General features: G+C 40.4%; 1 protein-coding gene across 1 annotated transcript in view; it reads right to left on the reverse strand.

Annotated features, from left to right (window-relative positions):
- SPAG17 (sperm associated antigen 17) overlaps positions 1-25,663 on the reverse strand; it is a 300,150-nt gene that overhangs the window by 151,076 nt on the left and 123,411 nt on the right. The window contains exons 6-13 of the mRNA XM_053591252.1: positions 25,269-25,463; positions 23,357-23,538; positions 14,483-14,644; positions 13,288-13,366; positions 12,975-13,084; positions 4,145-4,282; positions 3,948-4,061; positions 2,998-3,148 (exon numbers count right to left, since the gene is read on the reverse strand). Coding sequence (XP_053447227.1) covers positions 2,998-3,148; positions 3,948-4,061; positions 4,145-4,282; positions 12,975-13,084; positions 13,288-13,366; positions 14,483-14,644; positions 23,357-23,538; positions 25,269-25,463 — 1,131 coding nt within the window. The remainder of the gene's footprint in view (positions 1-2,997; positions 3,149-3,947; positions 4,062-4,144; positions 4,283-12,974; positions 13,085-13,287; positions 13,367-14,482; positions 14,645-23,356; positions 23,539-25,268; positions 25,464-25,663) is intronic.

Consider the following 25,663-nt stretch of genomic DNA (forward strand, 5'->3'; position numbering starts at 1 on the left):
CTTTTGACCAGGTGCTGAAGGGAAAAGAGGAAGGAGAGGCCGGAGGACCAAGAGTCTGGGATGGGCTATGTAAGTAGTGTAAGTGTGAGCTCTCAGTGGGTATAGCAGTAGCAGGAATCCTGGACTGGGTGTAGGGCTGAGCTGGAGAGAGCGTGGAATCATGTCTTTAGGAAGAAGGAAAAGTGGATTTTGGCAGGATATGAGCAAAGGACCAGTAGGAAGGGGGTGGTCATGTAGACAATAGGCTTGGACCCCTGTGCTGTACCCTGCACTTCCATATGGCCATACAGTGTTCTGTCACAGGACATTGTAGGCCATATGGAAGTGTCCAAAAGATCTTGGCTTTTTGTCTGTTCCTAAGCCTATTAGAAAATGAAAATAAAGAAATCAAAACATTTGGTAATTTGGTTAGGGTTAGGAATAAAGTGATTTTTTTTTATTTTTAGAAAAAAATTGTCAAATGCAATTTAATATTCCTTCTTCTAATTAGAAACATATCTGCAAATTGCCCTAAGTAGATATAGAATTTGCTTTGGGAAATGATTGCCTGTGTCACAAAATCCCAGTGAACTCTGAGATGAGAAGTGATTCTAGACATTGTATTCTTAATATCCCCTCTTCCCACTGTCCTTAAAGAGCATAAAATGGCCCTTCCAGTGTGAGAAACTGTTAACTTGAATCAACTTGCTCTCAGTAACATGCTGGTAGGGAGCTCTCTACTCATCTCTGTATCCCTGGGCCTGGGGTCAAGTACAGAACAGAGAAGGTGCTCAAAAGTACAGACTGTATCCTAGGATCTCTACTAGCTTCCTTCCTGTCTCCTGTTCAGTAACATAGGGAAGGGAGTTCAGGTGGTCAGAGATTAACTCCTGGTTTTACCACTATTATTATAATCCTAGAGCAAATAATTTAACCTGCTGGGATCTTAGCTTCTATACCTGAAATAGATTTGGACTAGACTAATTCTGAGGTTCTTTTAGTTAGAAAATTTTATGGTTCCATGATTCGTCTTTATAAACATTTAATTTCTGGATATAAATATTGTTCTCAGAATTTGAGCTCAGAAAATCAAATACCATCTTTTGGTAGCACAAGTTATAAGGTGTCCACACCTGCTCCCAGATCTCACTCTTCCTCATTTCCCTCTTTCTTCACGTGCCAAGGTGGTCCAAGGTAGCGCTCACACTAGTTTTAGCCTGGTGAATATTTCTGCCAAATTTAGATTATCTGGACCTCCTTTCTTTCTATTCTCTGATTAGAAATTGAAAGGACTAGGGAAGGACATAAAAGGAAGAGACAGAAGCACAATTCCTTCATATAACAATTCCCTCATGAAGAAGGACCTGGTTTGGAGCCGTGGTTGTTCTGAAAAGCACACCTAGTGAAGAGGTAGATATCTTTCTTGTATCTATCACTAATGAAGGTTGCATAACAGGATGTAGGAAGTGAAGAAACATGGGCAGAATGGACAAAAAAATTGGATAAATCAAACTGAGGAGAGAGAGATTTTTTGCTAAAAGAGCGTCTCCACCATTCTTGTTTTTTCCCTCTCTGATTCCGGTCCTCAGCCAGCCTCTCACCTAGTGAGAAGCACCTAGTTTCCAATGAGAACACCACACTTCTGACCTGGGACCATCTGCCACCTGACTGATGCATAAATACATGGTGATCCAGATCTTAAATCCATCATTCAAATGAGGACATTACATATAGTCTCCTATGTCAGAGTTGGGGACCTGTCTAAATTAGTGTTTCTTCCTCTTTGTTCTTCACACCAGATCATGATTACAGGTTACAGTCTTCTGAACTTTCTTTTCTTTTTTATTTCTTTCTTTTTTTTTATTTTTTGAGACAGTGCCTGATTCTGTTGCCCAGGCTAGAGTGCTATGGCATCAGCTAACTCACAACAACCTCAAACTCCTGGGTTCAAGTGATCCTCCTGCTTCAGATTCCCAAGTAGCTGGAACCACAGGAGCCTGGAACAACACCTGGCTAATTTTCCTACTTTTGGTATACATAGGGTTTCCTACTTTTGGTATACATAGGGTTTCCTTCTTGCTCGGACTGGTCTCAAACTCCTGAGCTCAAGTGATCCTCCTGCCCAGCCTCCCAGAGTGCTAGGATTACAGGCATGAGCCACAATGCTCCCAAACTTTTACAAATTTTCTAATCTACTACACAAGATTATCCAGCAGTTATCTTTTCTATTAGAATATAATTCTTTCATCTTTTATCTTAGTGCAGACAGGTAGAGATAGATTATTTAAAAATATAATTTAATGTTATGTCTGCCTTATTGATTTAAACTGGATTTAAGGGAGGATACTTCAAATTTCCTTTGAGACCAACATTTTTCTAGAAATTTTAAAATATTGATTGTGGGTGGCTGAAAACCAAAGAATGCAAAATGAGAATTCAAAGATGGATATCTCTGAATTAGGGCAAAGTGGCATGGTCAGGCTTATTCCTCTCTTTTTCCAGATAATGTGTCTGCAAGGTTATTGTAATATCTGTATGATTTACAATGATGGCCAAGGAGTTCAGGGGTGAAGCAATGGAGGGGAGGACAGTATTGTACTAGGAAAGAATTATAATATCTTGAGATGGGAGGTTTTTATTTATTTTTTAAAATATATGAACTTTTACTTGTCTTAAGTAGGATAGGATTACCATGTCATCTCCAATGATGTCAATGAGGGGATAGTAGGCAGTGAATGGGAAAAGGGATGAAAAAAGGGAATAGATCTGTTTAAGGAAACACAATAGAAAGAAAAATCACTGCCTCAAATTGAAGCATGTTAGACATCATAGCTATAATAACATTGTAAATGACATCATTGAAGGCAAGAAAGCTGTAGTCAACCAAAATGCCCATCTCAGCCAATGAAAAGTTTTTCAATAATAAAAATACTTTTTTCAAATAAGGGTTTAATTTTATGAGGCACCCATGACCATTAATTAAAATGAGTTTAGGCTAAGATAAAGCAATGTACTCACCACTTGTACAAAAGTGCATAAGCTCATGAATTGTGGCTAGACGTTTAGTGCTGTTCCATGGAGGCGGCATAGGGAATTGGAGGAATTCCCACAGTGGTAACTTGGACTGCATCACCTGCTCAATTTGAACTGGGTCAAAATTCTTCTGGTCCTGACAAAAAAGAGCGACATGACAGAAGACATTAAAGTAAGCTGCAAAATGCCTTATACATATGGAGAAGGCTAAACATGATACTTTCACCCTTACTATTTGGGAACAGGGGAAATCAACGGTAATTGGGGAAGACAAACTGTTGGTATTTTGCTGAAGGTCAAAAAAGCTATTAATAATTCTTACATTGCCAGAAGTTCCTGGTACACAAACATGACTGATTCTTCATTCATGGTGACAAACTGTCAAAGTCTCAGATAACAGAGGTGCCAAAAAAATATATTTTTTGCGATCTCTTTGGAGGTAAAATTGATCATTCTCCAAAAGTATACAAATTGCAGGTAAAGTGGATGTGCATAGCATGTCTAGGTACACTTGACCAGTAACGGTAACTTTGAAAAGTAATACACAGGTAACAACTCTTAAAATGTATAGACACTTTTTGGGCCCTCTCTCTATATTCATCTCTCCCTTCTGAGATTCTTTCCTGATCTGCTCTAGTCTTTCATAGAAACATATATTTAAAGCAAATAACTATCAGGTTTTAATACAAATCTGGGGTAGTCACAATCAATTGAATGATTAATTAGACCTCTCTAATTAGGTAAGTTTTCTTTGCTGGGATCATTTTTCTCTTATTCATCCCCATTTTTGAGATCCTACTTTGAAAGTTGGTATCTGTTTTGTATACTGCATTTTAATTAGCACTGGTGAAGTTATCTAATTAGCCCATCAGTTGAATAATTACAAACATACTTTTTCACAGTGGTCCTCCTTAGGGCAAGCTGATTCTTATTACCTTTAGTACATACTTCTTGTGAGCGTGTGCGTCATGGTAGTTCAGTAGGAGAGGGCCTATGGGCCCTGGTTTGTTTTCTCTCTCTTCCTCAGATAAAAATACTTCCTGGAGATTCTATTTAAATTGAAATAATATTGGTTTAAAGAGAGAATAAGTAATTTTTCAAAGGACTCTTTGGATATGGCAGGCAACCTGACCTTTTTCTCCCTTTCCGAGAGGCAGAGTGAAGGCAGGATGGACACGATGTGAGCTGCGATTCTGTGGTGCAGCCCGTCGGCCCTGGGGGGTGGCTCCAGCAGGCTGGGTGGGACAAGATCTTCCTCACTTGCCACAACCTAGTTGGGAGGAATCAGTTTAATGGTCAGCTCTTTATTGGGACTCATTGATCATCGCTATATTTCCAGTGATTTTAATAAGAACTAGTCTGTTTCTGCTAGTACTAACTGATTACCAGAATAAAAAGGAAAATACTTTTACCCATGCATTAAATTAGATATACTCTTAATATATGTATTCAAATAGATAACACAAAATGCAAATAGTAAACAATAAACTTTAATGTGGTAGACGTCAATATTTTACCCATGCATTAAATTAGATATAATCTTAATATATGTATTCAATTAGATAACACAAAACGCAAATAGAAAACAATAAACTTTAATGTGGTACAAGTCAAAAATAACAATATATTTTTTCTTAATATTCACTCCTCTTAAAGCACTGAAATTCGCACTCACACAACTTAGGATTCAATATATATGTGCAGCTATGATGAATAACAGACTTTTCAATTACACATAGAACATTCATAAGAATTGACCATGTACATATGGTCACACAGGAAGTCTCAGGAAATTTTAACTGTTTAATTTGCAGACATACTTACTTATCATAATGACATAAAATTAGAAATCAACAGTAAATGGTGGAAATCAAAATAATTCATGTGTTAAATAAGTAAATAAAAGATTTAGAATTGAACACATTAAAAACATTAGGTAGAGGAGGAGGGGTAAGATGGCCACCTGGAGCCAGCTTTCCACAGAAGCTCCCCATCCAGAGGGAAGGATAATGACCAGAAAGTACCCAATAAAGCTGAAGACAGGGAGCTGAGCTGAGAGAGAAAAGTGATAACTGCATGTAACCTTTGCTGAGGCAAGCTGCGACTCCAAGAAAGTACATTTCAGATACAAAACTTATCCCAAAGGAAAAGTGTCCATCCCCTCCCCTAAGAGAGTTTTTTTTCTCTCACTGTAGATTTTCTACAGGCGAGTGGTGAACTGAGGACCTCTTGTCTCACCCTTGGGAGAGAGCTGCAGGAAGTGGGGACTACTTCTTCTGAAGGGCCCTGCTGTGACCCTGAGCCCTCTCTTGCCAGGCATGAAAGGTGAACTAACGTTTTCCCTGCCATTTTTAACTTCCAGTCCACCCTTCCCCCTCTTGCCTGATGGTCCAGAAGCCTAACTCCTGCACAGACCAGAATATCTGCAGTTCATCGCCAGGTCTGGGCACTGCAAGGGCTGTGGTAGAACAGCTGCACTATAACAGTGAGCTCAGCAGAGTGCAGACAAAGTGGGGGAGGATGTCAACCAGTTGTGGGAGGAGGCTTGCGAGCCGTGTGCCCCACCCTGCCCAACCAAGGGCCTGGTGCCCCACCCTGCTAGAGCCATGCACCACACCAAGCCAGAGCTGCTTGCCATGCACCCAACCCTGGCAGAGCCACATGCTGTGTGCCTGAGCTGTGCACCTCATGCTCCTAGAGCCGCTGGTACCATCGTGTCCCTGGCCATGGGAGCTGCCTGGGAGGTGTGCATGGACACATCCCATGAAGATTCAGCAACAGCAGAGCAATCCCACAGGTTTCTAATCTTGGAGAGACACCTCCCCAAATCTGAGGACTTCCCGAGGAAGCAAGACCTCACTCTATAGGGATACCAGTGCTACAGACTGGCTGGGGCAAAGGCACAGTGGCTGAGGGAGAAAATCATTTGCTGACTTGTTATCCTCAGGTTCAGCCCAAACTCAGGTGGAACACTTCCCAGTTGCCATTGTGTACCTGAGACAGGCAGGTCTCCAGCTCTGCCAGTCGGATGGTGGCAGAGGGTTGGTGGCAGGCCAAGGGGACATTGACTTTCCTTTGACTCTGGCAGGTGCAAAGCCCTGGCACATCAGCTTATTGGAGGGAGCAGGAATACAGCCCCATGGGGTTACCAGTGACTGGGCGTGAAAGAGGTGCAAGGTGGGGAAAGAAATACCAGCCCCCTGGTCCAAATCTGCTACTTTGCAGGCCTTTCTAACTCCACAGAGCACCAGAGTGAGCCACATTTGAGCAGCCAGTAGACTTCTGCTATCTAGATGCTGGAGACCTTTCAAACTCTCCCACTCAAAAGTTGGTACTGACTGGGTCAATTAGATTGAATCTCCTAACCTGGGCCAATAACCCAAGGACTCTCTTGGATGGTACCCTGGTTGCGTGGCAATGGGAAGGATTGATTTTCCTCTTCCAATTGTTGCCCTTGGGGGTGTCTTAGTTGTTTGAATTTCTCCACAGCTGAGACTTCAATCCAGAGTCACTGATCCACTAGAATTGGACAAAGACCAGCTGAATACAAGACAGAGCCACCTAACCCCATCACACCAAGCAGGTCCCCAGAGCCTCAGACAGTAATGCTGTATGGGTCTTTATCAAAGCTGTAGGGGAAAAAGCTGCAATCACCAGTCCAGTCTTGACAAAGAGCTGGTTAACCACAATTCCAGGAGCCGCCAATCCAATTTCATCTTACCTGCCCATCTAGCCAAACGTTGAAAAATAATCATGGGGTAGAATCAGTGGAAAAACTCTGGCAACATGAATAATCAGAGTACATCAAGTCCCCCCAAGAAATGACAAAACAGACAGATGATCCTATTCGTAAACAAATGGCTGAGATGTCAGAAATCGAGTTCAGAATTTGGATGGTAAATAAGATCAAAGGAATGGAGGTAAAGATGGAATTACAATTTCAAGGAGTAATTCAAAAGTTGTCTCAAGAATTCAATGAATTCAAAGACAAAATCACATTGAGGCATGAACTTGCAGTCCTCAAAGATCTGAGAAATACAGAAGAATCTCAGTTACAGAATGGAGCAGGCAGAAGAAAGGATCTCTGACATTGAAGACAAAGCTTTTTAACACTCCCAAATGCTCAAAGAGGAAGAGAAGTGGAGAGCAAAAACAGAGCACTCCCTGAGAGAATTGTGGGACCACTACAAAAGAGCAAACATTCACCTTATAGGAATCCCTGATTGAGAAGAGGTTGCTTCAAAAGGCCTAGATGCTCTACTCCAAGAAATAATAGAGGAGAACTTCCCAAACATGGCAAAAGATTCTGAAATCCAGATAGCAGACAGTTTCAGAACCCCAACATGACTCAATCCAAATAAAACATCTCCTAGACACATTCTAATTAACTTTGCCAAAGTTAATAAGAAAGAGAAAATTCTGCAAGCAGCCATATGTAAGAAAACCATAACCTACAAAGGGAAGAATATTAGAATGTCTACAGATCTCTCTGCTGAAATTTTTCAAGCTAGAAAGAGGATGGTCATTGACCTTTAACCTCCTAAAACAACTTTCAACCCAGGATCCTGTACCCAGCTAAACGAAGTTTCATTTATGATGGAGAAATTTAATACTGTAATGACATTCATATGTTGAAGAAATTTGCCATAACTAAACCAGCTCTCCAGTATATTCTCAGACCCATCCTTCACAATGACAAGCACAATGCTCTACCACCAAAGTGAACTCACTCAGAAACTTTTGATCAAACTCCAACTTCCACAGTTGCGAAAAGATTAAAAATGTCCACTGGACTTTTGAAAAACTTGATACCCAAAATACTACCAGAACTTTCAATACTCTCAATTAATGTGAATGGGTTAAATTGTCCTCTAAAGAGGCACAGGATGGCTGACTGGATACAAAAACTCAGGCCAAATATCTCCTGCATACAAGAATCTCATCTTACCCTAAAAGATAAATATAGACTCTGTGTGAAGGATGGTCATCTGTAATTCAGGCAAATGGAAATCAGAAAAAAAGCAGGTGTTGCAATTTTATTCACAGATACAATAGGCTTTAAACTACCAAAAGTAAGGAAAGATAAGAATGGTCATTTCATATTTGTCAAGGGCAACACTCAACATGATGAGATTTCAATTATTAACATTTATGCACCCAACCAGAATAAGCCTCAATTTATAAGGGGGACTTTAACAGACATGAGCAACTTGATTTCCTCCAGGACCATAATAGTCAGAGATTTTAACACCTCTTTGGCCATAGTGGATAGATTCTCCAATAAGAAACTAAGTAAATAAATCTTAGACTTAATCTTAACCATTCAACATTTGGATTTAACAGACATCTACAGAACATTTCATCCTAACAAAATTGAATACACATTCTTCTCATCAGCCCATGGAACATCCTCCAAAATTGATCACATCTTAGGTGACAAGTCTACCTTCTGCAAATTTAAAAGAATAGAAATTATTCCTTGTATTTTCTTGGACCATCATGGAATAAAAGTTGAACTCAGTAACAACAGGAATCTGTATGCTCATACAAAGTCATGGAAACTAAATAACCTCATGCTGAATGACAGCTGGGTCATAGAAGAGATTAAGAAGGAAATTACCAAAATTTTGGAACAAAACAATAATGAAGACATGGATTACAAGAACCTCTGGAATATCACAAAGGCAGTCCTAGGAGGGAAATTTATAGCATTGCAAGCCTTTCTCAAGAGAACAGAAAGAGAGGAAGTTGACAACTTAATAGGACATCTCAAGCAACTGGAAAAGGAAGAACATTCCAACCCTAGACTCAGCAGAAGAAAAGAAATAACTAAAATTAAAGTAGAACTAAATGAAATTGAAAACAAAAAATCATAAAACAGATCAATCAATCAAAAAGTTGGTTTTTTGAAAAGGTCAATAAAATAGATAAACCTTTGGCTTACCTAACTAGAAGAGTAAAATCCCCAATTTCATCAATTAGAAATGATAAAGGCCAAATAACAACAGACTCCTCAGAAATTAAAAAATTCCTTAATGAATATTATATAAAATTCTATTCTCAAAAGTATGAAAATCTGAAGGAAATAGATCAATACTTGGAAACACGCCACACTCTTAGACTTAGCCAGAAAGAAGTGGAAATGTTGAACAAGCCTAAATCAAGTTTTGAAATAACATCAACTATAAGAAATCTCCCCCCAAAGAAGAGCCTGAGACCAGATGGCTTCACATCAGAATTCTACCAAACCTTTAAAGAGGAACTAATACCTATATTACTTAACCTTTTCCAAAACATAGAAAAAGAAGGAATACTTCCCAACACATTCTATGAAGGAAATATCACCCTGATTCCCAAACCAGGAAAAAAACCAACAAGAAAAGAAAATTATAGACCAATATCTCTAATGAATATTGATGTAAAAATATTCAATAAGTTCCTATTAAACAGAATCCGACAACACATCAAACAAATTATACATCACGACCAGGTGTATTTTATCCCAGGTTCTCAAGAATGATTCAATATAATACGTCACATAAACAGGTTGAAAAACAAAGACCATATGATTCTCTCAATTGATGCAGAAAAAGCTTTGATAATATCCAACATCCTCTCTTGATCAGAACACTTAAGAAAATAGGTAACTGATAGAGGCCATCTACGGTAAACCCACAGCCAATATCATACTGAATGGAGTAAAATTGAAATCATTTCCACTCAGATCAGGAACCAGGCAAGGATGCCCACTGTCTCCACTGCTTTTTAACATTGTAATGGAAGTCTTAGCCATTGCAATCAGGCAAACTGTCAATCTTCACAGATGATATGATTGTATATCTGGAAAACTCCAGGAACTCAACTACCAAAGTCCTAGAACTGATCAAGGAATACAGTAACATCTCAGGATACAAAATTAACACTCACAAATTTGTACCCTTTACATATACCAACAATAGTCAAGGTGAAAAAAACAATCAAGGACTTTATTCCCTTTAAGTAGTGCCACAGAAGATGAAATATCTGGGAGTGTACTTAACAAAGGACGTGAAAGATCTCTACAAAGAGAACTATGAAACTCTGAGAAAAGAAATAGCTGAAGATATTAACAAATGGAAAAATGTACCATGCTCATGGTTGGGAAGAATCGACATTGTTATAATGTCCATACTACCCAAAGCAATCTACAGATTTAATGCAATCCCTATTAAAGCACCTCTGTCATACTTTAAAGATCTGGAAAAGTTAGTACTTCATTTTATATGGAAACAGAAAAAAACTTGAACAGCCAATACATTACTCATAAATAAAAACAAATCAGGAGGAATCACACTACCAGACTTCAGACTATACTATAAATCTATAGTGATCAAAACAACATGGTACTGGCACAAAAACACAGAGGTAAATGTATGGAACATAATTGAAAACCAAGAGATGAACCCAGACACTTTCTGTCATTTGATTTTTGATAAGCCTATCAAAATATAAATTGGGGGAAAGATTCCCTTTTTATTGAATGGTTGTGGATGAATTGCCTGGCGACTTGTTGAAGACTGAAACTGGACCCACATCTTTCTCCTCTAACAAAAATTGACTCTCACTGGTGAAAGGACTTAAACTTAAAACATGTATCTATAAAAATTCTTGGAGGGAGTGCAGAGGAAACACTTGAAAAAATTGGCCTAGGAGAATACTTTATGAGGAGGAGCCCCCAGACAATTAAAGCAACATCAAAAATACATTATTGGGATCTGATCAAACCAAAAAGCTTCTGCACTGGCAATGAATGGGACAGGATTTTTGCAGGTTATACTTCCGACAAAGGTCTAATAATCAGAATCCACAGAGAACTCAAACTTGTTAATAAGAAAAGAACAAGTGATCCCATTTCATTGTGAGCAAGAGACATGAACAGAAGCTTCTCTGAAGAAGACAGGCATATGGTTTACAGACACATCATTTTTAATCATTAGAGAAATGCAAACCAAAACCACTTTGAGATATCATCTAACTCCAGTAAGAGTAGCCCACATCACAAAATCCCAAAACTACAGATGTTGGTGTGGATGTGGAGAAAAGAGAATACTTCTACACTGCTGGTGGGAATGGAAGTGAGTACATTCCTTTGGAAAGAAGTGTAGAGAACACTCAGGGATCTAAATGTAGACCTGCCATTTGGTCCTGCAATTCCTCCACTAGGTGTATATCCAAAAAACCAAAAATCACTTGGCAACAAAGGTATTTGCACCAGGTTGTTCATTGTAGCTCAGTTCATAATTGCCAAGTCATGGAAGAAGTCCAAGTGCCCATCAGCCCATGAATGGATTAATAAATTATGGTATACGTATACCATAGAATACTATGCAGCATTAAAAAAGATGGAGACTTTACCTCTTTTATGTTTACATGGATGGAGCTGGAAAATATTCTTCTTAGTAAAGGATCTCAGAAATGGAAAAACAATATTCAATGTACTTAGTACTACCATGAAACCAATTTATAATCACTCACACTTTCATATGAAAGATGAATCACAACTATAGTCCAGGATGAAGGAGGGAAGAGGAAGGGTATAGGAAGGAAGGGGGTGGTTCAGTAGAGGGAGGGTTAATGGTGGGACCACACCTATGGAGCATATTGCAAGGGTACAAGTCAAATCCATCAAGTATAGAACACAAATGTCTTAACACTGTGATTAAGTAAATGAGGTGAAAGCTATGTTAATTAGTAGGATGTAAGCACTTCAATTTGTACAAATAATCAACACACTGAATCCCACAAAGGCATAAATGTATTCATGATCTATGTATATATGACTTGTAAAAAAAATAAAATAAAAATTCAAACATTAAAAAAAAATTAGGTACAAAGAAACATTCTAAAGTAAATGTATAGTGTTATGTAAAGAAAAAAAGGCTAAAAATGAAGTAAGCTAATAATTAAAAGGTATTACAAAAAGAACCCAAAGAAAGTAAAAAGATGAAAAAAATAATGAGAAATGAAGAAAGTAATAAAATAAGTCAAAAGGGGGTGATACATGAAATGAAATTGCCAGTTCTTTGAAAAGCCTGGTTTCAATATAGATATACCATTAACAGCCACGATAAAGAAAAGAGAGGGCACAAATATTAATAAATAGCATTAATCATGAGAAAGGAACTCAACCAGATATAGAGGAAATTAAAAAATGTGTTCAAGTGAATAGTATAAAGAATACTGTATCATATTGAAAACCCAAATAAAATGGACATGTTCATAAGGCAAGTATTAAATGTTAATGACCAAGAATGGCCATAGAAGTAGAAAAATCTAATTAAAATATATGAGCACAAAAGAAATGTTATTTATTTATTTATGGAGACAGAATCTCACTCTATCATCCTGATAAGAGTGCTGTGGTATCATAGGTTGCAGCAACCTCAAATCCTTGGACTCAAGTGATCCTGTTGCCTGGGCCTCCCAAATAGCTGGAACTACAGGCACCTGACACAATGGCCAGCTAGTTTTTCTATTTTTAGTAGAGATGGGGTATTGCTCTTGCTCAGGCTGATGTTGAACTCCTGAGCTGAAGCAGTCCACCCGCCTTGTCCTCCCAGAGCACTAGGATTATAGACGTGAGCCACCATGCCCAGCTCAAAGGAAATTTTAAACATAATTAAAGACTATTAACCACCCCACTCCCCTATTTTTGTCCTCTTCCTCTTTCTTTAAAACACCACCAGACACAGATATTATTATATATATATTTTACCAAAACTTCAGAGAACTGTTCCGGAGCAAAAGAAAGGACTGAAGCTGATAATCAAAGCAAACTTTAGTTTTATATGAAATGTTCTAATTTTTATAAAAGAGAATGCAGCCAGGTATTTAGAATGTAATTTTAAAAATAGTGTTAAAAAAATGGAAGTTGAGAGATAAAGTGACTTACTCAAGGTTATCATCTGGGAAAAAGCACCCACCTGTTCGATCATGCAATGCAGTATCAGGGGCACGGAAGTGAATTCCTCCGGAATTGGATTCAGCAAATCATTGTAGTATCGCATGTCTACTTCAGTTGTGATAAGACTCGCTATAAAACATAGAAAATATTATTACTCAATTAAGAGGTGTTCTCCATTTCTTCCATCTCAAGTTCATGTGCGATTCAGATGATGCCCATGTGCTAATAGACACAGAACTGCAGATGCAGGTGGTGCGGGACGCAGCGTGGCGGTGGCCGCCATTCCTTACAGCGCCACCTCGTGGCATCGTGCCGCGAGCAACAGGTTTCACACGTGCCTGGGCGTGGAGCCTGTGGTTCTTCGTATTGTGTTTTCTTCTTTCCCGGGGTTGGGGCAACAGGCTGTGGAGCCTAAAATGAGAATAATTAAAAAGAAATAACTGAGATGTCCAGCTGAGAGACAACTTCATCACATTTTGGTATGAAGATCTCCAGCAGAGCCCGGAGATGTTCACACTACCAAACCATCTCGCTGCTATTGCAATCCAAGAAAAGGGCTTTTGTCTGAGAAAGTTGAAGCAAATGGTTTGTACACTATTCAGTTTTTCTCATGTGGGCAACTGGAACAGCCATGGGAAAGCGACAGGGAGTCGGGCACTGAGAATCAAACAGCTTCCCTTCCCCACCGAGGTGACTCAGAGTCCCGCCATTCTCCCTCTCCCAATCCTGAAGTGGCTCCCCATCCCCAGCACCTGAACACATCTGTGATGGGGCTTAACACCTGGCTTTAGCTCCTGTTCCCCTGTGCACGTGCAGCCTGGGACGACTGAATTGCCCATGATCCTGCCTTTCCGTGGCCTCCATGTCTTTGTCCTCTTTGCCACTTTCCTCAGAAGACCATTTTGTCCCTGTGCCCACCCCACTTTCCATCAGGCAGTTTGCACTCGGCCTTTCCCACGTCACTAACGCTGCTCCACTTTTCCTGACTCCTCTTTCTGCCCTGCTGCTCTCTGTCAGGTGGCCAGTTGACATTTTTATCGCCTCTACTGTAGACTGAGCTGACTGCTGTCAGCGTTCATCATTCTATGTAGAAACTGTTGTCAACCTGACTGCCATCCTGTTTAAAAGTTAACCTCCGTGAGGGGATAAATTTTCATTATTGCTTTGCTAGCGTCTTGCACAGCCTTAGCACACAGTAGGTGCTAAATAAATGAATTTCTTTATCAGCTTTGTCCTTGTTCTGGGTTTGTTCACTGCATGGTGCTCTGACCCGTGTGACCCACCCTCAGGTCTGCAGGTGTCAGGCAGCTGAGGAGTTTCCCAGAGCCCCCTCCCACATAGCTCTTTTCTATGCCACACCGGGGGGCCTTTTTCCTTGTTCTTACTTTACATATTAGATTCCAAGAGGCAGTATTACCTTGATACAAATATTTACCTAATTTTTTCTTCATATTCATTGTAAATGTGAAAATTAAGTTATTTTGATTAATCATCCAGCTGACTAAAGACATCTGAGCCCAAGCCTACCTCAGAAATTGGGATGGCTTCTAAGACAGGCTTTTCAGTGGCCACCTGAGGGACGGTAATGAGCTGCATGCTTTCCAGATAGTGCTGGTGCTGCCTTTTCCAATCCAGGGTATCGTACATCAAACATGCAATATTTTCAAAAATTTCAGTGCCCAATTCCAGCTATGGGTGAGAGAATTAGTGGCAATCATTATTAGTTTTGTACTGTTAGAATCATATATATATGTAGATATATATATAGAATCATAAATATATATATGTGGCTTGGATCTCCCCTAATATTTTGTCTATCAACTTTATACAGGGAAGGCAAGCCCCTAATTCTCCAGGCTACTGGATCCCAGCCATGGTGACCAAGTTTTCATCCACGAACTTCTCGAACTTGTTGCTCACCCCAGTGTAAACTGTTCCCTTTGGAAGGCCAGATGGCTGCCTAATATGGTAAGAGCCTAATAAATGCTTCAACTAAGTGAAACAGAGCCTGGTCATTGTTTTCAGCAATGTGGCCCATATTCTTAGTATCTCAGTTCCTACACATGTCAGGTCATTTTGATATCCTCAGCCAAAGACAAGCTATTGACTGTTTCTTGCCTGGCTGTGTGAGGAACATAATGGAATCAGCCTTCTATATCATTGACTCAAGTGTGCTACGTGGTACGTGCCATCAGTTTCTTCCTTACCTTCTTGCCACTGTGCTTTCCTTTCACCCATGGACTACCTTTAAAGAAAATCAGCATAAAATCCTGAAAGACTATTGCTTCTTTAATGTTCACAAGTTTTATGAGCTGGTAAGAAAATTACAACTAAGACACCTCTCTTACTCAGGCTTTTGTTTTCATTAGTAGGAAAGCTCTATGATAGCTGAGTCTGTCTGCTTGGAAGCAAAGACTGTTAAAATAGGTTCATCCTTTGTCTGAGTTGAGGAGGCAGGGTAGAATGAGATAGTTTCTTGTGGGCAGTGAATCAGAATCTGACAGACGTCCAGGGAAGCATATGGCCCTGCCCGTCCCTATGGCACACCTGTTTGCCTGGCTTCATATGCCCATGCTCAGACTGAGCCTTCTTTAGTTCAGCTTCAATCTGGCCTTTCTTGCCCAAATTCTGGCATAAAAATTTGTTTTTGTTTGTTAATGTTTCTAAGAAATATAGTAAGGCTTCTGCCCAATGACCCTTTAGCTTAACCTAGTTAATTTATTTTTAAATTGAACAGCAAACCACATGCTAAAGGCTAGCAAATTGCTTTAGCAACCAGGGTCTGAACTTGAGATGTTGCAGGTGCACTTATTTGATGTGAATTTTACCCTACCTGGGTTTGGGGAAATACAGCCTACTTGTTTACAGCCAAAGGTTGCATGCAAATGCTTTCCTTCATCAAAAAGGGATAAAGGACTTGCTGGCTCATACATCTGTAAGCCGTTATCAGCTTACAGACGGAGCTGAGGGTGTGGCACCATGTATACTGTCTGCTCTTACTAGAAGTGGATTGGTCACTTTTATATTTATTAAATCACCCTAAGTTTAAAATGAACTTTAATTTTTTTTTATTAAATCATAACTGTATACATTGATATGATCATGGGGCACCATACACTCGCTTCATAGACCATTTGACACATTTTTGAGCTTTAATTTTTAATACTACATCCAATGGCCTTTTATTCTGGAGTACAACTTTGTTACTAAACCATTTTCAAGAGTCTCCTTTCCCATTATCCTCAGTGTTGAGTTTCTCACTCACAAACCATGTCTTACAGGCATGTGAGGGCCCTAAAAGGTTCTACAGCTGGACCCAGACTACAGCCCTGGCATGAAGATGATGTTCAAAAAACACTTACATTTTCTTAGTTAATTTGCTAAGACCTTTACATTCCACATTTACTAGGATTCACATATACCCTTGTAAGATGCACCGCAGGTAAGAAAACGTCACGAAAGCTATGTTAACTAGTGTGATGATGGGGGCGGAGCATGATGGCAGACAGAACGGACGTGTAGCCCACCTCTCCCAAGCCATCAGGTGAGAGGAAAGGCCGTCTGGACCTTCCCTGTGTGTGGATTATTGGAGTGGACAGACAGCTGGAGACGCCCAGTGAACTGGCGGATTGCTATATATGAGGGGTAATTTAAAATCACAGACTCTGTTGTAGAGATTCTTCCCTGCTTGGCCATGCCGGCCAGCAGGCTCCTCCCCTACGGAGGTCAGCAGCTTGTAAATGCTGACAAAACCCAATTGACAAATAATTATTCCTGAACTGAGGGAGGCATCCGAAGGGAGAGCCACTCAAAACCACGGGGAGCTGGGCAAACTGTTGGATAATTGAAAGGAAGGGATCCTGCCCGGGAAACAGACATTTTGAACTACCTAAAAGGGCAGGCACCTTTCCCCCAGGCATTGGAGGGGGCTGGCAGTTTAGGCTGCGTGGCGAACAGGTGGGTGCCAATCCAAAAGAGAAACTCTGAACCATAAAACCCAGAATAAGTCCCCCGAACGCTCCAACCCCGGGACCCAGCTTGAAGCCGTGGACCCGGCTTTAGCTGCTGAGGCCACAAACTTGGCTTCAGCCCCGGGAGCCAGCTACAACAGATAAAACTGCAAGCCCACCAACGACTGCGCAAACTCAACACCACTCCCCCTATAGCCGATTGCAGTTGCCAGTTTGCAGGAGAACCTGGGAACAGAGTGGAAAGACTTGAGAAGCATGGACACCTAAACTGAGTGGGAAGGTCGGTCGCAAGTGCTGTCTGGAAAAGAACAGCTGAGGTTACACAATTCTTAGGCAACAAACTTTTGCAGAAATTCCAAAATGGCGATAGGCCATGGAAGGTGGTTACCATGGTAACAGTATAAACTGTAAATCAGGTATAAGCCTTGGAAACACTCACAGCGCCACCTGGGGTCCAGAAGGTATATTGCAGTATGAATATATTCCTACGAAAGTTGATCCCTACAGCAGACATATAGATAATATAGGTATATTTCTGCACGCAAGAATATTTTTGTAGTTGGTGCCTTTTTTTTTTTTGGTTTCCATGTTTTTTTTTTTGTTTGTTTGTTTTGTTTTTGTCTGTTTTTTCTCACCATTTTCTTAGAGGAGATTTCGATAATTTTTTTATTATTACTTTTTATATAAATATATATTTCTATGTCTTCTAATTTTAATTTCTTCTTTCTTCTCATTTAAAATTCCTAATAACACCACTTTTCTCTCTCTTTTTTTCCTTTCTTTCAATTATTTTACGATTATCACTATTTTTATGGCAGTTGTTCTTATATTGCTGTTGTCGTGGCTGTTACCTGTAGGGCTATGTGTTTGCGTCTGTCTCTGTATCTATGGGCCCATGTGCCTGGTAACCTTTGTATCTGTTTATTTGTTCATTTGGTCTCAAAGAGCTTGGTGTTACAACCTGCAACTCTGAGCTCCTAACACTCCCTTCCACTCTCACTCCGTGATCTGGACACCTGCCCCCCCAGGAGTCCAGATTCTTGGGTGAACTCTCGAGAGGTCCAGACAGGACCTGGACTGCAGCTGGCCAGTGCTGACTCTGTAGCAAAGGAGCAAGAAGACAACGGTCGGCTAAGAGGGAATTACACTGGAGCGGTGGTGCCCCGAAGTGCAGAGCAATAGCCATCTTCAGCAATAACAAGGCCCACCCCCAGATATCCCATAGCCTCTCCTCCTATCTTCCTGGTCAACCAGATGAAGCTGAGCATCTTCTCAGATGGCAACCACCATGGAACAGACCTAGGACTGAAACACAGGCCCCGTGAGTAAAGGGTTTGCCTGAGGTGGCACTGACCTGGGTGGAACACGGGGACTAGAAAACACACCCGCAGAGCCGGGAAACTCCCATGGTGGGGCTGATCCAGAGGACCGCTTGACTGAGCCTAAGATGCACCTGGCCCTCAGGGGATCACCAGCCTATAGACAAAGGAGGCCAAGAGGCTGCAGCCAACAACTGATCGTGCTGTGAATACAAACACACAGGATTAAAGACAGGGCCTGAGGCACAGGTTCTGGGAACTCAAATCAGCCTCTCCTCTGCAGAAGAATCTAGCAGGATCAGAAACAAACTCCCACAGGGTTGTTCTGTTCACCCAGTAACATAAACTAAGGGTGGGGCTGGAACTGAGTGAACACCTCCAGCCTCCATCAAGTGCCTGAGGTTGACAGGCCACACCAGCCCCCTGCTGGATAAAGACGGAGAGTAGCAGCCTACACGAGCAGACACAGACTACCCTGTGACTTAGGCAGGTGCAAACCCCTGGAGTATCTGCTTACTGCAGACAACTGACTGGGTCACAGCCCTGTGGGGCTAGCAGCGACTGGGTGTGACAGAGCTGCAAGGTGGGGAAGGAGGCATCAATCTTCCCAGACTTATCTATTTACTGGGTGGCTCTTCCTGACTCCACGCAGCACTGGAGCAAGCCATATTAGAGCAGTCACCAGACCCCTGTGATCCAGTTCCCAGGGACCTCTTGAACTGTCCCACCCAAGGCAGCTGCTGACTGAGACAATTGATTTGGACCTTTTGAACTGAGCCACTCACCTGGGGACTATCCAGGTGGTGCCCTAGGTGTGTGGTTGTAGGAAGGTTTGATTTTCCCTTCCCATTTGTTGCCTGTGGTGGGTGGGGTGACTTAATTGCTGGTATTTCTCCACAGCTGAGACTTCAACCCAGAGTAACTGTTTCACTAGGGTCAAATAGAAACCAGCTGAAAACAAGACAGAACCATTTAGACACTCTACACCAAACAGGGCCCCAGTTCTAAGGCCACAGCACTGTATGGGTCCTCGACAAAACACCAGGGGAGAAATCAAAGGGAGTAAAACAATCATGGGAAGGAATCAGTGGAAAAACTCTGGTAACATGAATAACCAGAATAGATCAACCCTCCCCAAGGAAACATATGGCAGATGTAATTGAAGATCCCATTCACAAACAACTGGCTGAGATGTCAGAAATTGAATTTAGAATTTGCATGGCAAACAAGATTAACAAAATGGAACTAGGAATTCGTGGAGAAATTCAAAAGCTGTCTCAAGAATTTAACGAATTTAAAGACAAAACCACCAAAGACTTAGACACACTGAAACAAGAATTTGAAGCCCTCAAAGATATGAAAAATACAGTAGAATCCCTTAGCAACAGAATGGACCAAGCAGAAGAAAGGATCTCTGACATCAAAGATAAAGCCTTTGAATGCTCCCAAACTCTCAAAGAGGAAGAGAAATGGAGAGCAAAAATGGATCGCTCTCTCAGAGAGCTCTGGGATAACTCAAAGAAGGCAAATATCCAACTCATAGGAATTCCTGAAACAGATGAAGTGACTTCACTGGGCGCAGAGGCCCTTCTGCATGAAATTATGAAAGAGAATTTTCCAGACATGCCTAGAGAACTTGAAATTCAGTTAGCAGATAGCTTCAGAACCCCAGCATGACTCAACCCCAATAAGACATCCCCCAGGCATATCATAATTAACTTCACTAAAGTTAATATGAAGAAGAAAATTCTCAAAGCAGCCAGGCGAAAGAAAACTATTACCTTCAAAGGGAAGAACATTAGAATGACTGCAGATCTCTCTGCTGAAACTTTTCAAGCCAGAAGAGGGTGGTCATCAACGTTTAATCTCCTCAAGCAAAATAACTTTCAACCCCGGATCTTGTACCTAGCTAAACTGAGTTTCATTTATGATGGAGAAATTAAATACTTTAATGACATTCATATGTTGAAGATATTTGCCATAACCAAACCAGCTCTTCAGGATATTCTCAGACCTATCCTCCAGAATAACCAACCCAATCCTCTACTACAAAAGTAAACTCACTCAGAAACTTCTGATCAAACCCCAACTTCCACAATGGCAAAAGGATTAAAAATGCCCACTGGACTTTCGAAAAACTCAATACCCAAAATTTCACCAAACTTACCAATACTCTCCATTAATGTGAATGGCTTAAACTGACCTCTAAAGAGACATAGGTTAGGTGACTGGATAGAAAAACTCAGGCCAGACATTTGTTGCATACAAGAGTCACATCTTAACTTAAAAGGCAAATATACACTCAGAGTGAAAGGATGGGCATCCATATTTCAGGCATCTTACAAGGGAATATGTGAATCCTAGTAAAAGTGGAATGTAAAGGTCTTAGCAAAATAACTAAGAAAATGCCACGAAAGCTATGTTAACTAGTATGATGAAAATGTGTCAAACGGTCTATGAACCAAGTTAAGGTGCCCCATGATCATACTAATGTACACAGCTATGATTTAATAAAAAAATAAAAAAATACTTACAAATTGACCGTTAGGAGTTCAGTGAGACCAGCTGGGTGACAGCGCCCTAACTTTTCTCAAGAGGGCTGAATGTTATTATTGTTGGCAGTTACCTTCATGGCCCAACTACGTGCTGTCTACATTAATGTTCTGATACTGAAATCAGAAACATTATACCATAACTAGTATTTCAAGTAAGTTTGTAATACTTTTCAACATAATTTTTCTAAACTTTGGTTGGTCATTTAAAGTGGTCCATTTCTATCTTTGAAAAATAAAATACAGCCACTATCACTTTCTTCTAAAAGAAGTGATCCAAACAAAATCTTCCAATGACCAGGAAATTGTGGACGCTGGCATAGGAAGCACAATGCTGGGTCTTGAAGTTGCAGTTGTATGTCATGGAGCTCACATTTATGTTATGATGATGTCATGGGATGTACACTATTTTGGACTCAATGTATTTCAGCTTTTTTTGCAGTTTTGGCCACGGGTGGGTTTGAACCCACCACCTCTGGCATATGGGGCCAGCATCCTACCCCTTTGAGCCACAGGTGCCGCCCTGTATTTCAGCTTTTTAAGTTTGTGCCTGAAGAGCAAAGATGACACCCAGAAAGGAGCCCTAGCCAGAGCTGGGGCACAAGGTACTTGGTAGGAGGCTGCCTTAGAAGCAGCCTTCTCTGAATTATGGCTCAGGAATTACTACACATATGACTGGGATCTCCTATCCCCTATTAAACTAAAAACAAATACAAGTTCTTGACAGGGTATGTAGCCAGTCCTTGGTCCAAATGAGAGTAGGAGTGTTTCTTGAAAATTTTAATGTGTGGGTGTGGGTTTTATTAGCCATACCTTTTATGTGCTTTGGAGAACAGCCATTACGGGAGAGAAAGAGAAGAAAGCTGGCGTTGAGGTGGGATTTTAAGGTCCTTACCCAAACATATCTCACATTTGTTGAACATAATCTAGAATTCCAATAAAACAGGGTAGAATAGTCATAGTACTACATTACTCAGAATATCAGTGTCTCTGGGATAGGGAAACATACTGGCCCAAAGTAATGTGAAGCTGTAAGGACAGAGGACAGTGGGTCCTGTTCTGAGTTGGGTGAGAGGTAGGAGACTGAAAGACAAAGCAGGCAGCCTAGCATATTCAGATGAAGGTGTGGGGGAGGCAAAGCCCAGGGGAGTCTGAAGAGACCAGTTTTGCCTCCGCTGCAGCAATTCTGCACTCAGCCTCCTCTTCCATGCACAGCACAGGCTGACACTCTTCCTTGCTATTGACAAAGTATCAGACTTGAGTGTTCTGTTCCTTCAATAGTGATATCTATTACCTTGTGTTGAGGGTCTTTATAACTCAACTTATTCAAGTTCCTTCCATACTCAAGGGTTCAAATCTGCCCTCTCTCCCCAGTATTTTCACTTACTGAACTAAGTGCACCTCATCTCAAGGTGATAGAAGCAAAGACTCTCAGCGTCAGAAGTATTTGTGCACCAGCCTGTGGTCATGGCAGTCTACCCTTTGATGCAGAAACAGTTCCAGGTTTTGCTCTCATTCTCCTTTACACAGTCAGCGGTTTTGTTCTCAGCTACCCACAGTCACTGCACACAGATCTCTACCCACCTCCTGGACCCCAGTTTGCCCAGCTCCTCTCAGAGCACTTCCTTGACGTGGTCCTCCTAAGGACTCTGCCTTCATTTCATCTCCATTAATGTTGAAAGATACAGGCCTTCATGGCATTCAATATCCCTGAGTGCCTGTGTGTTGGGATGGGGATCAACTAGAGAGAGACCTGAGAGGCTTTCTGTAAGGGAGGGATGCCTGAATACCTCCCAAATATTCCTTGGTAAGTTGTCACTCGACATTGTCTCTTTATAAAAACAAAGCAAAACAAACCAAACCAAAATAAACCTCATTACTTTTCCAGGTATGGCCATTTCTTCTCTTTCTGAATTAATAGAAAACTTAGAGTGTGTTCCATATAACTGAGTACCTAGACGTGCGACACCTTGTCCATTGCTTCTCTGTTTCTTAGTTTTTCTTGCCTCTCTGCAAACCTTAGTACCAGGCAACAGCAAATGCTCTCAGGAAATGCCTGCTAATTGTGAGGCCAAAGTCAAGTCATCCTGTTAGGTTAGACTTTATTGGCCAAATACATTAAAAATAAGGTTTGTGCAGTAAAAGCGACAGCTTAGAAAGAATGTTTGAAGTTATACTTAAAGAAAAGGCAGACAACTAATTCAATGAACTATACAATTTACTATTTGCACAAATAACATATAATTAAGATTCTAATTACTACCTGGAACATTGTTGATGTATGAAACAAAGCCATGTGTTATCAAATAAAAGAATCACCATCTTTTATCTTCATCTGCTGCATCTTACTTTTTGTTATTCATAATTCATATACTAAAAGCTAGAGAATCAGCTTAGACCACTAGGCATTCAATATTGTCATTCTCCTAAAGATAAAAGAGCCTAGTATACAACCTTGTGTCTCTAACCTGATTAATTATCTTTGGCATGAACAATATGTCAGATGGGGCCGCAGTGTCTCATGCTATTACCACGCACCCTTGTGAATGCTGTACTCACCATTTTCTCATTGTCTGACCAGTCAGAAGGAAAAGCAGCTGCCTTGACCGTGTATTCAAGCCGAGCGACATCGAAGAGGTTTGTTTCAGGTTTCTCATTATTCAGGATTGGTTCCAAGTACTTCCAGAACACTTTAAGTTCTTTTACAGCATCCTTTTTCTTCAAGTTTTCAGCTTCTATATCTAATAATAGCAACATTTTTATACTACAAAATGAAAGCGCTAAATTTCTTCCCATTTTAAGTGAAGGTGGTGAGTTCTATGCATGGCAAGATGTCTGTATAGTACTAGAAAATGCAAATGAAGAAATTAACTTTTGAGAAGTTTTAGAAACTTCTAAAAAGAAGTATTCAGTGGTATTCAGTGTGAAATCAGACAAGTTTATTTCTGAGATTGATATGAGCTCACCTAACTCTTCATTTTATACTTGAGGCCTGGAAAGATTTTGACAAGAACACTCCTTTTGAGAGCTAACTAAATACTTTCAAGATTTCCATCACTTTTAGATTGTATCTATATAGGATCAGTTTTTCTGCCAAATCACTTTGACCATCTCTGGGGTCTATTACATAACTGGTGAGAAATGTAGTTTATCTAGTTCTCCTTCTCCAATGGCTAAAAACTGATCAGATCATGATTCATGGTTCAGTTAACTTTTGGTCATATTACAATAGCAAGAGGCTTCTCGGGGCATTTGGACTCAGATTGTCAGGGACAGAGTTCCATAAAGTTACACTTAAAAATTTGCTTAAATATTTATGTTTATCACATCTATAACTAAACAGTAGTTTCTATTACTAAGATCATATTATTCACTTATAAAATATATTTTTCTATTATTTTACTTTTAAGTATTGACTGTTTTTAATAGAGAAATTATGTTTGCAGTGTATACCTTTTCTCCTGGCTTCAATAATCAACTATTTTATGTTATAACTATCCTTTGAGTTAGGAGTAGCTTAGGTTTGAGTCTCAGCTCTTTTACTTAATAGCTGCCTCTAGACTGAGAGTGCTTTTTGGTAAAATGGAAATAATAAAACCTAATTCCTAGGTTTGCCATGAACCAATGTACTTAAAGTCCTTAGCACTGAGCCTAGTCCCAAGACGTGCCCAATATTTTATAGCTATTATTATTATTATCAGGAGTAGCTACTTCTAATTTTGAATATCAATTAAAAAATGTAGTGTTGTAAAAATTAGGATGTGGCTAGTAAGTTACAAAGCACTCTGCAAATTATATTATTAATGATTAACAATAAAAGCAAGAGCATATGGCAGAAAAAATCTTGGGTTTCTGGTAACACAAGCATACACCAAATCCCAACTCTATTTCTGAAAGTATAGGGTGGTTTTTTGCTTCCTTTCCACAGAGTTAGTTGAGCACAATTTCCTTATGTGAAATGCCCGACATTGAAAATGGTTGAATGGGAGCGTGGTTGGGACTTCATCCTAGAACTTCCATGTGTAAGGCCAGGAATACAAAGCGCCCTCTCTGACTTATCACAATAAGCCAGTAGCAAAGCAGGGCAAGAATACAAGGCTATGATCTCCCTCGGACCATCTGGCGACCGTGCTTCTGTAAGAACAGATTATCAATAGCCATCCACCCAGCCCATGCTCTAGGTAAAGTTGTTGATCTAACGTTCTGAGAAAAGCTGTTGGATAGCCAAGTCTTAGGAGCTGTGGTCTATGTTTTCTGTGACTATACAGGAATATAAACACAGAGTATGATTTTAATTTGCAAAAGTTACAACACTTGGCTAGTGCAAGTGGAATGAACAGCAAATCAAAGACATGAAAGGATTTAATAATGTGTATGTTGGGCAACTATGTTTTGAACAGCAAACTCCTTGCACTGTCAGGACAGCAGGTAATATTGACGGATTCAGTGAGTCGTGCAGTGGACTGCATACCTTCTGGCTGAAGAAGAACTTCCTGCTGCTGGCTAAGTGCTGCCAGGTGCATCTGCAGAGGCTCATAATTCTCTGCAGATATTTTAATCACGCTGGTTATAGAAATGCCAAGCTCAGTCATAATTGCTAATAGCTGAGGATTTTTGAAGCCCACAACTATAATGTAATGTTCGGCACCATCATCTGGCTCATCATCTGCTCAAAATACCATAAAGAAGAGAAGCCATCATTATAAGACAGAACAGGTTGCACCCAGCCCAGTGCAATGGCTGTATACATTATACATGCATTTACAATCCCTCCGGCTTGCCAAAAATGATCCAGTTGGTTGGAATGCATTCATGTTGACTGTTTTTCATTATTGCCTTTCCAGTAAGAAGGCTGTGACCATTTTA

This window comes from Nycticebus coucang, chromosome 5 (assembly GCF_027406575.1).
Source record: "Nycticebus coucang isolate mNycCou1 chromosome 5, mNycCou1.pri, whole genome shotgun sequence".
Lineage (NCBI taxonomy): Eukaryota > Metazoa > Chordata > Mammalia > Primates > Lorisidae > Nycticebus > Nycticebus coucang.